Source organism: Fukomys damarensis, unplaced genomic scaffold (assembly GCF_012274545.1).
Source record: "Fukomys damarensis isolate Sample0158 unplaced genomic scaffold, DMR_v1.0_HiC HiC_scaffold_33, whole genome shotgun sequence".
Lineage (NCBI taxonomy): Eukaryota > Metazoa > Chordata > Mammalia > Rodentia > Bathyergidae > Fukomys > Fukomys damarensis.
The window spans coordinates 20312658-20324943 of record NW_022900945.1 but is presented as its reverse complement, the minus strand read 5'-3'; the positions used below and the strand labels follow the sequence as shown (position 1 = coordinate 20324943).

Genomic DNA, 12286 nt, shown 5'->3' with positions numbered 1-12286 from the left:
TCTTAGGTGAGGAAACAAAGAACTCCACTATTAGAAGAAATATACAGAGAAGCGAGAAGAAATATACAGAGAAGAGCAGAGTCTATCTACACTTACTGAGATCTATTAGCAATTGTTTTCTGGAATTCTGAAACACAGCCTTGTAGTTGTCCTACAATTTCCTCTTGTAAGAACAAAATCTGGGGAGGGGGCAAGAATGGGTGTCAATTCATACCCACATAGGGAGAAAGATCCCATAAAACAAAAGGAAGAAGTCACAATAAATATACTCACAGCCCCCAAAAAATTACCAGACCCTACTCCACCAAGAAGCCTGAACAACCATCACACTGACATCTAGTAACTCTGTACCATCCCACCACATTTGTATCCAATCACAGTCATAAAATAAAAAAGGATTAGTTTTTAAATCTTTTAGTTGGTATGAATTGTGCTGCTATAAATAAACATGGGTATGCCTGCATCTCTAATTCATTTGTGACTCTTTGGGGAAAGATACACACCATAGGAATAGGTGAAGGGTAATTTCTAGCTTTAGTTTTGTGAGGAATCTCCACATTGATTTCCAAAGTGGTTGTAGTACTAGTTTACATTCCCACCAGCAATGTAGAAGGGTTCCACCACTCTCACTCCTCCTACCCCCTCAGCCTCTCAGTATTTATTTGATATTTTGATGGTGGTCACTCTTTGAGGGGTAAGATGGAATCTCAGTGTTATTTTAATTTGCATTTCCTAACAGCCATGTTGAGTATTTCTTCATGTATTTATTGACCATTTGTATCTCTGTAAAGTGTCTATTCATTTCACTTGCCCATTTTTTGACTTGAATCTTTACTTTGGGGTGGGGGTCTAATTTTCTTCAGTTCTTAATATATTCTAGATCTGTGGTAGCACATCTTTTACAGCAAGTGATCAAACTGTGATTCAAAATCCATTTATTTATCACAAGTGCCAACACTGCAATTAAACCTCCCTACTGAGGTTTTAGTTTACAAAAAACAACTCATACATTAAAATCTTTTGTCTTAAAAACACATCAGATCTTTCAATGATATAAACAGCTTTTTACTGAAAGGTAAAAGTTTGCATTTGGCATGCTTTTTCACAATTAATGTGATCTCTGCTGTGGTATGCCTACTGATAATTTGTCAAACCTTGACTGGGATGAACTGGCTTGCGTGCCAACCAGAGAGGGTTCTGTGTGCCTGCTGTGGCAAGTGTGCCACAGATTTGCCACTGTTGTAGATATTAGTCTTCTGTCTGAGGAATAGGTGACAAATTTTTTTTTGGCCATTCTGTAAACTGTCTTTTCACTTGATTTGCTGTTTCTTTTGCTGTGCAGAAGTTTATTTGATATGATCCTGAATTTTGGAAGTAGCCTTCCAAGATGCTTGGATAACAGATGAATGGATAAAGAAAATGTGGTATTTACACACAACAGAATACTACTCTGACATGAAGAAAGATAAACTTGAATCATTTGTAGGAAAATGGATGAATCTTGAAACACACACAAGCATACATCTCACATGGTTCCTCATATAAGAGAAACCTAAATTATAAGAACAAAATAAAAGATAATAGAAAATAGGGAGATAGACCTTTCTCAAATGGGAGGGGGATCATGAGCTAGAGGGAGGGGAAGGAAATGGGATGAAAAAGAGAATTGAGATGTGCTATGTACATGTACCGATGCCACACAAGGACTGTACACATTACATACAAGTACTAATACATTTTTTAAAAGTATGATCTTCTCTTAGATTTTCAACCCTACTGTAAATAGAATTGATATGAGTGTGTGACAACCCTTATTTGACTAAGCATGGGAGTCTCTCCCACCCTGGAAATCTAAAGACATGTAAGAGAAAAATCAATGATGAGCCAGTGTCCAAAGACTCAAAAAGACAAAAAGAGTGATAGGCATTAGCAACAGGGGCAAGAACAATGCTATAAATTTCAAGTAAGTGGTTGTGCGTGGTTGGCTAAGCACTTCTGTTGTACACTGAGCAAATGGATTAGTTACACAACAATTACATACACACACACACAAACACATATACACACACACACGTATATCTTAAGCACCATATTAAGATTCGGTACAAGAGTGTAATAAGTAGCATGAAATTATTCCAGGGGAAAACACATGCCAGGTCTCAAAAGAAGGGAGGAAAGAGTATATTCAGATACAAGTAGGAATATTTAGATATAAATTTGAAGAACATCTATACCACAGAATGTTCCAAAATTCACTTCAAAATGTCTATTTGGGAAAATAAAGTTAGAAGAATAAGGTTACTTTGCTGACTCAAGTAATATGAAGTAAGAATATTAATTTTGAATATTTACTGTATGAATGCCTGAGACCCACTCTGGCCCCTCAGAGAAGCCTGGATACTCAGTGCAGTCAAATTGTGATCCAAAGTTTTTTCACAATATATATACCATCAATCACATTAATAAATGAAATAATCTTGAGGTTAATATTACCTAGCCTTGAAAACAGTGATGGGAACAAGAGGAAGAACAGGTGGTGCTCCTTCTTTTTCTATTATGTGAAATAAACAGCTCTTGGTCTCGAAAATACTTAATTTCTTGGTGCATGTGGTGGTTTGGGAAGAGTGGGAATAAAACTGCTATCATGAATTCTTCTGGTTTATACAGATAACATCATTCAGAGGGCAAGCAACATTTAGGAAAATGAATAGTTTGACAAAGCAGCCTTCAACCACTATACACACAAAGGGCATAGAGGCAAAAGAGTTTAAGGAACTAAGAGAGAAGCAATTATGGATTTCTTGCAAGGAACTCAATTATCCATGATAATAGATAATACATTTTTAAAGCTGTATATAAACAACACTCTAATTCTGTCCAATACCTTCTAATTTAGCAATTATAAATCTTTCAACTGAGTTACAAAGAAATTGTAAAACTGTTTTTTCACTACCCTTCATGCTTAATCTCTGAAATATTAAGCATAAGGTAGATACAAGAGTAAGAAACAGCCATGCATGGTGGTACATGGCTGTAATCCCAGCACTCTGGAAGATAAAAACAAGAGGATCACAAGTTTCAGCCCAGCCTCAGCAACTTACTATGAGACCCTGTCTCAAAAAAGATAAAAATAGGGCCAGGGATTTAGCTCAGTGGTTCTGCCACCTGCCTTGCAAGCTCAAGGACCCAAGTTCAATGCCTGGTGCCAAAAAAAAGAAAAAAAAAAAAAAAAAAAAAAAAAAAAAAAAAAAAAAGATAAAAATAAAAAGGGGCTGGGGGGATATAATTTAGTGTAAAGGCCCTGGAATTAATACCTGGTATTAAAGAAAAAGAAAGTTTCTATTTTTTTTTAAATGATCACTCTTTCAATACAAAATAGTTCACTTTATATATCTACCATGAAATGAGCATCAGTATTGTTTATTTTAATCCAAAGTAAGTACAGTTTGTTTTATTTATTTATTTTTTTAAAGAATATCTGCATTGAGCCATGGTCCCTTCGAAAAAGCAAAAATACAGGCATCTTTTGCTTAACTTTTCTATCACATTTTAGGACAAATCATGTCAAATAAAATTCTATTCTACCATAAATGAACCGAAAATTTTATACAATACTTATGAATAGCTGTGTGTAAAAGACTGACCCTATCCTGTTAACTTAAGATTTAAATATGCATAGCTATTTAAATTTTATACAAATAATTATTTAATCTAGAAACTAGAGGCTAGTAAAGCCACACTGAATGGAATATTATTTAGAACCAAAGACTCTCAAGAGATTAAAAAAGACATGATGGGCCACCTAGTCTAATTCTTGAAAATCAAAGCACTTTCAGGAATATGTACTCATTTCTTTAGTACATTTTTACTAAGCGTACACATTGTTCCAATCACCATTCTAGGCATTAGAAAATGCATCAACAAATAAAAATAAGGGCTCTAGTGCACTGAGTAAAATGGGTAAATTGTTAATATGTTAAAAGATTATAAATACTAAAAAGAAAAATAAAGCCAAGAAAAGTAAATGTATTCAGATGGGTTAGCACTGCAATTTTAAACAAGATAAGCAGGATAGGTCTCAATGTAATAATATCATTTAACAAAAGAATTGAAATTGATCCAGCTCATCTAAAGAAAGGGTTTCAGGTAGACAGTTAAGTTAAATGTCTGTAGCAGAAGCATGCCAAATGTGGTTTGGACTGAGCAAGACAAAAGACCAGGAAGGTTAACAGTAGAGCCAGTCTAGGTCAATGTGGAACATAGTAAGTAAGATTTGGGTCATGGCACAGGCATAACGATCTGAAGTCAGACCTCCAAAAAATGATTTGGAAACTGCGGTTAAAAGCCCTCCAATTTTGTGACTTTCAGATCAAAGCAAAAATAGCTGCTCCTTTAGGCAGTCCAATTACATAGTGGGATTCTAAGAAACCTTTCTGGAAGTTTAATTTGCTCCCTTAAGCCTTCCCAATGATTCCCTATGCTATAAGATATTTTAAAATTCTTCTGCATTAAAACTACTGTGGATTCTTTTGCCTACTATTAAGAACCTTGACCAATGTCTTAACCATTAGGAGAGCTTATGGAATGTACCTCTGAAGTCAGAGGGGGAAAGAGTTCCTGGAAGAACAGAGTATCTACGAAGGCCTATGGTAAATAACCAAGACAGCAAAAGTCCTGGGAGTTAGATGATGTATTATAATTCTACAGGTGATATAAGAAATTAGACTTGGGGGCTAAAAAAAGGACAAATTTTTTATCTTACACAGTTCTGGAGATAAGAAGACTGAAATGGATCTTCCTGGGCTAAAATTAAGATGTCAGAGGGACAGTTTCTTTCCAGAGTCTCAGTGAAAAACTTATTTTCTTAACCTCTCCAATGTTGCCAGTATGCCTTAGTTCATGCCTCTCCCCCATCTTCAAAGCCAGCAATGGCCAGTAGTCTTACTTCTTCTACATTTTAAGGATCCCAGTTAAATACACCAGTCCCACATGGATAATCAAAAATAATCTGCCTATTTTAAAGATAGCTGATTAACAAACTCAATCTCACCTGCTGATTCTATTATTTCCCTTCTGTCATGTAAAAACACGAATTCACAAATTCCAAGGATTAAGGTATAGACATCTTTGATGAAAGGCATTATTTTGTCTACCAAGGGTGTGGAGGCACAAATCTGCAATTAAGAGTTCAAGGCCAGCATAGGCTACACAGCCAAGAGCCTGCCTCAAAATGGGGGAGAGTGGTTGCCTAAGATGGGAAGAACTACGTAGCAACATCAACCTATTAGAATAACACAGCCCTGACAAAGACTAAGTTATGGAAACCTTAAATTATATGCTTAATGAAATCATTTTAATAAAATAAATTTAAAAGAAAAGTAAATAATATTTAGCAAATACACGAGAGAAAATAATCCTTAATTTTAAGAAATTAATTGTAGGACTGTTCTGGAAAATTCAAGATCTCTTTTGATCTTTTGAAGAAATGAAACCAAGAAACAGTTAATGATCACCTCAACATGCCAAGCAAAGGCCATAACTTAAGATGTTTTATCAAAGAATGATTCACGTTTTCTAAAAACAGCAGATGTCAATTTCTGCCTTGTAGATGAATACAAATGTTTGATTTCCTGTGTATACAATTTTAAGTCATGTAAATTAAGGCAAAAGGGGGAATAAGAATGTAACAAAATACCATAAAAGGCTTAGATGTATTAGCCTTTGAAAATAAGTTCTTATAGATAAAATCTCCCTAACTAATGAGACTGAAAGTACTATTTACACCATGCCAGATATTCTGTCAGGCAAATAATGTAAACTGTAATTTTTTAAAGAAAATTTAGCTTCATGTGCACTCTGAAAATCAATTATAGATGTGTACTAAAACTGTAAATGGGATTATTCTGTCAAGAAATAAATATAATTTCAGAAATTATTTGACCACAAATACTAAGTGCTACAGTGTAAAATAGGTTTAAGTTAACAAATTCTAACACTCTAAAGATCCATGAAGTAAAAACAAAGCTGGCTTTACAGATTCATAAAGAGAGCAACTGTGATTTGGGGAATATTAAATAACAGTGGTAGGCCTGAGATTTCTCATCTGTGACATCTACTCTTAGAAGAAACGGTACACACTAGATGAATGGATATACAAAAGTGGAGTGTGTGTGTGTGTGTGTGTGTGTGTATACACACACACACAATCCAGTATTTAGCTTTAAAAAAATTAAAATTCTAATACATGCCACAACATGAATGAACCCTGAAGATATTATGCTAAGTGAAAAGGGATCATATTGCATGATTCCACTTATATAAGGTCCTTGGATAATCAAATTCATAGTGACAGAACACTGGTTAACAGGGGCTGAGAGGAGGAAAACGTGGTTTTACTAGGGAAAGAGAAGGGTTGTTTTGTCTTTCTGGCAGTACTGGAGCTTGAACCTAGGGCCTTTAACTAAACTACAGCCCTAGTCCTTTTACTTAGTTTTTATTTTAAGAGAGGGTCTTGCTGAATTGTTAAATTGCCTAGGCTGGGTACAAAACTTCTGCCCCAGCCTTCGGAGTTCTGGGATTACAGGAGTGCAGGAGAAGATATGTAAATTCTGGAGATAGGTGACGATAGTTACACAACTATGTGAATGCACTCAATGTCACAGAACTGTAAATGTAAAAGTGGTAAATTTTATCTTATGTATTCCTTACCACAATTTTTAAACAAAGCAAATAAGGATATTTATACGGAAAGCAACCTTTCAAATTAGTATTTTCTAAATAAAAAGATTTCAACTTTTAGGGGAAAGCGTTCTCGAAAATGAGATTCAGTCCTATACCATTTGACCCTTGATATCAAGATACTACAGTATGAGTTAAAAACAATTTCATCTGTCACACATTTAATTATTTGATTACAATGTAACTATGAGCGTATATGCTCAATGTTTCAATCTTCTGCAACATACTACATCTATTGCCATAGATTAAATATTCAACCACAATATATCTGATTAATTTAAATGCTAGTCTATTTATTTATTTTAAAACTACACTGAAATCTCATTTTATTTTACTGTGTTGTAAACCACCCCATACCGGAGATCAAACTTGGGACCTAGTGCTTACGAGGCAGGTGGTGGAACCACTGAGCTAACTCTCCGGCCCTAATGCTAATCTATTTAAATAAAACAAATCTAACTTGTTACCATACATGGACATTAGTATTTAAAAAATTTTTTTCCTCAGTGATTTCAAAGTGGGATTCTAGGCTGTGGTATAGCTCAGTGGTAAAGCACTTACCTAGCATTTGTGAGGCCCTGGGTTCCATCAATCCCTAGTACCACAGCCCCCCACCAAAAGGATTCTGTAACTAAAAAGTAGAACACTGCCTTTTTAAAAAAAAATCTCATTTTTGGTTTCTGTGCTCCAGAGTAAAGTTGGCTAGCACAGATACAGTTGTTTTTATTTTATTTGACATATTTATATATGTTAATGGGTTACAGGAGGATACTCTAAAACTTGTACAGAATGTGTAAAAATCAAATTAGGTTAAATAAAATTTCTGTTTCTTCAAACAGTATTTATTTCTATGTGTGAGAACTTTTGTATTCTTTCAGGTATTTTGAAATATATTATATTGTTGGGGACTATAGTTTCCCTATGAAGCTACACAACACCAGAATTAAGTCCTTCTGAGATTTTTGTTTTTGTTTGGTATCAGGAATCAAACTCAGGACCTTTCATTTGTAAGGCAGGTGGTGGAAACACTGAGCTAAATCCCCAGCCTCTTCTGAGTTTTGGTGCCCCTTATCTAACCTTTTTCTATTTCCCATTCCCCCTACTGTTCTCAAATCTGTAGTAACCACTATTCTACTCTTGTCAATAAGATCAAGTTTTTAGTTTCCACAAATGACCAACAATAGACAGTATTTGTCTTTTGTGCCTGGCTTATTTCCCTTAATGTGATATCCTTGAGTTTCATCCACTTTGGCACAAATGACGGGATTTAATTCCATTGCAGATGAGTGATATTCCCTTATGTATATATACCATTTTCTTTATCCAGTTATCAGCTGATGGGCACCTTGATTGATTCCATAACTTGGCTAACATGAGTATTACTGCAATAAACAAGATAATATAAGTACTGTCTATAATACTTCATTTCCCTTGGATATGCTTTCAGTTTTCCCCCAATCAGAATGATGTTGGCTGAGGGTTTGTCACATATGACCTTTACTATATTGAGGAATGATCCTTCAATACCTAGTTTCTGCAGGGCTTTAATCATGATGGGATACTGAATTTTGTCAAGATTTTTCTGCATTGAAACAATCATGTGATTTTCATCCTTGACTATATGTGGTTTATTAAATTTACCAATTTGTGTGTTGAACCATTCTTGCATCCCTGGAATGAATCCAACTTGGTCATGGTGTATGACTTTTTTTTTTTTTTGGTACCAGGGATTGAACTCGGTCCTTGTGCTTGCAAGGCAGGCCACCGAACTGCTAAGCTAAATCCCCAGCCCAATGTATGATCTTTTTAATGTGTTGCTGAAATCAGTTTGGAAGTATTTTATTAAGGATTTTTGAATCTATGTTCATCAAGGATACTGGTCTTTAGTTTTCTTTTTTGTGGTGTCTTTGTCTAGTTTTGGCATCAGGGTGATGTTGGCATCATGGAGTTCGGAAGCATTCCTTCCCTTTTTATTTCATAAAGAAGTTTGTGTAGCACTCATGTTAGTTCTTTCTGAATGGCCTGGTAAACTTCAGCTGCTAAACCTATCTGGTCTTAGGCTTTTCTTTATTGGGAGACATTTTATTATTGCTTCAATCTCATCATTTGTTAGTGATCAGTTTAGCATTTTAAAAAAATTCTTGTGGTTCAGTTTTGGTAAGTTTTGTGTCTAGAAATTTATCCATTTCTTCTACATTCTGCAATGCATTAGAATATAGGTTTCTAGGGCTGGGGATTTAGCTCAGCGGTTCGGTGGCCTGCCTTGCAAGCGCAAGGACCCAAGTAATCCAGAAACAAAAAAAAAAAAAAAAAAAAAAAGAATATAGGTTTCTAAATATTCCCCAGTAATCCTCTGGATTTTAGTGGTATCTGTTTTAACTTTCCCCTTTTCACTTCTAATAGTACTGAAGTGGCTCTGTTGAGTCCATGTGATGTATGGTGTAGTTAAACTTGATATTTCTCTGTTAATTTTTTGCATGGAAGATCTATTATTAAGAGTGGAATACTTAAGTCACCCATTATTATTGTACTGAGAACTGTGTCTGCCTGAATCTGGATTTTAGTGGTATCTGTTTTAACTTTCCCCTTTTCACTTCTAATAGTACTGAAGTGGCTCTGTTGAGTCCATGTGATGTATGGTGTAGTTAAACTTGATATTTCTCTGTTAATTTTTTGCATGGAAGATCTATTATTAAGAGTGGAATACTTAAGTCACCCATTATTATTGTACTGAGAACTGTGTCTGCCTGAATTTTGAGTAGTGTTTGTTTCATGAAGTTGAGTGTACCAATGTTCAGTACATGTATCTTTTTACAACTGTTGTATCTTCTTGGTGGATTGCTCCCTTTACCAATACAGTGGCCTTCTTTGTCTTGCTTCTGCTTGCTTTCACATTCCATTTGCATGAAATATTTTTTCCAGACTTTTACTTTCACTTTCAGTTTATATTTTAGCTAGTGGGGTGTTTCTTAAAAGCAGCAGAGTTGGTTCTTGTTTTATAACGCAATCTGCCAAACTTTCTTTTAATTGAAGAGGCATTTAAAGAGCCCCAAACAGGCATGTAAGACAATTTACACTCAGGAAAGATATGTACTAATTTCTGTCACTTTGTTGATTTTCTAATGCTTGATTCTTTCTGAATTCTAAACAGCTTGTATTTTCTGCAATGCTAGCTTAGCAGTGATGAATTTCCTTAGGTTATGCTTATCTTTGAAGGTTGTTACTTCTTTCAATTATGAAAGATAGCTTGGCTGGATACAGTATTCTGCTTGGCAGTTATTTTCTTTCTGGGCTTAAAATGCATCATACCCTCTTAGCCTTTAGGGTTTCTACAAAGAAGTCTGAAATTATTCTGATGGATCTGCCTCTATAAGTGACTTAGCATTTCTCCCTTGCTGCTTTCAATTTCGTTCCTTATTCTATATTCTTGTTATTTTAACTATAATGTGATATGGGTAAATTAGTTTGTAGTCATGCCTATTTGGGGTTCTAAATGCCTCCTGTATGTAATTGACTATATCTTTCCTTAAAAATAAATAAGTAAATAAATAAATAAATAAATAGCCGGGTGTGGTGGTGCACGCCTGTGATCCCAGCACTCGGGAGGCTGAGGTGGGAGGATGGCTATGAGCTCAAGACCAACCTGGGCTACACAGTGAGTTCCAGTTCAGTCTCAACTACATAGTGAGACCCTGGCCTCCTGTATGTAATTGACTATATCTTTCCTTAAAAATAAATAAGTAAATAAATAAATAAATAAATAGCCGGGTGTGGTGGTGCACGCCTGTGATCCCAGCACTCGGGAGGCTGAGGTGGGAGGATGGCTATGAGCTCAAGACCAACCTGGGCTACACAGTGAGTTCCAGTTCAGTCTCAACTACATAGTGAGACCCTGTCTCAAAAAACCAAAATCAATCAATCAATCTTTCCTGAGATTTGGGAAGTTTTCTGTTACAATTTCTGTCATTAGTCTGAACCTCAGCACTCAAAGTATTCTACACAAAAAAATTGTAATTTTTGTTTTTTAACCATGTCCTAGAGTTTGTGGATGTTCTGTTCCTAATTTTTGATTCTCTTCCTTTTCTTTTTTAGTATCTGCACATTATAGCTCCTCAGCTTTATCTCCAAGTCTTGAAATTCTGGCTTCTGCTTGGTCCTAGTGATGAGGCTATCCAGTTAAGTTTAAGAAAAAAAAAAAAAATCTGACTTACTGTGCTTTTTATTTCCAGGACCTCTGTGTGATTCTTCTTCAGAGTATCTATCCCTCTGTTGAATGTTCATATTCAGCACTGTCTTCCTTAATTCATTCAGGAGTTTATGTGTATCTTCTTTGAAATCATTAATCATTTTATAAATCAGTCTTTTGAATTTTTTTATCCACTTTGATACCTTTGCATTCAGTTACAGATGAATTACAGAAATTTAGAGGAGCCATGCTGCCTTACTTTTTCAGACTTCTTATGCGTCTGTAATGAGATTTTGCGCATCTGTAGAGATGGATATCTCTTCTACTTTTATCTGAGCATTTTCTTAGTGTCCAGCCTTCTTTTTAAGGGCTTGATCCTCAGCCAGCACCACTCAGAGGAGAGAAAATGATCACAGTAATGTTGATGATACAATGATGAATCAGATACTTACATACAGTAAAAACCAATTAAAAGCAACAACTATCCCACTATTAATAGAAAATAAATCAATAATAATAAAGGTCCTGAGACAAACTAGATATGATATACATAAAAACCATTAAAAGTAACAACTATTCATCTGGGAATTTAGCTCAGCGGTTCAGTGGCCTGCCTTGCAAGCGCAAGGACCCAAGTTCAATCCCTGGTACCAAAAAAAAAAAGTAACAACTATTCTACTTTTAACAATAGAAAAGAGAGCAGCAATAATAATACAGACACAAAGACAAACCAGATATTGGCATACAACAAAGCACTACTAAAAGCAACAACTATACCACCATTATCAATAGACATCAGCATGGTACATAATAATAGATTCTTAATATTCTCTAAAAAGTTACAAATATTTTGAGTTCTCTATGATTGTTACTGGCATTTATGTGTATCAATGTCATAAAAATCAATGCTCTAGGCTTTCCCTCAGTTATTTTTAAACTTTTTAAACTTTTTTTCTTCTCCATACCTCTATATTTTAGCATTCCTCATAAGCAGAAAATAGAGGAGCTGGGGATGTAACAGTGGTAGATATTTATATTACCAAATAAGAGAACAGAAAGGTAACACTTGATTAATCTATGATCTATCTTGTGAGAGAATTGAGGTTAAAAAGTCATTTCTATTTAAAAAGCTGTTAAAGTATTAAGTTAATATACTCAATTTAAATACAAAACTTTTTTGATGTTTTAGGATAATTCTCCTATGTTCAGATAACCAAGAAATCACAATTCTGTCTCAGTAAATGTTATTACAATAGTTGTATTATGGATATAGCATTACAAATCTGTTGTATGTCTTAAAGCTGCCAAACAAATGTGATACTACTCAAACACATAGATTAGCCTTACCCATGCTGCACATAG

General features: G+C 34.9%; 1 protein-coding gene across 2 annotated transcripts in view; it reads right to left on the bottom strand.

Annotated features, from left to right (window-relative positions):
- The window catches only part of Hs2st1 (heparan sulfate 2-O-sulfotransferase 1), a 120071-nt gene extending 108965 nt beyond the window's left edge, over positions 1-11106 (bottom strand). For both annotated transcript variants that reach the window (XM_019209381.2, XM_010636674.3), the window contains exon 1: positions 10950-11106. In XM_019209381.2, coding sequence (XP_019064926.1) covers positions 10950-11085 — 136 coding nt within the window. In that variant the 5' untranslated portion in view covers positions 11086-11106. The remainder of the gene's footprint in view (positions 1-10949) is intronic.
- Between the last annotated feature and the right edge of the window lie 1180 nt (positions 11107-12286).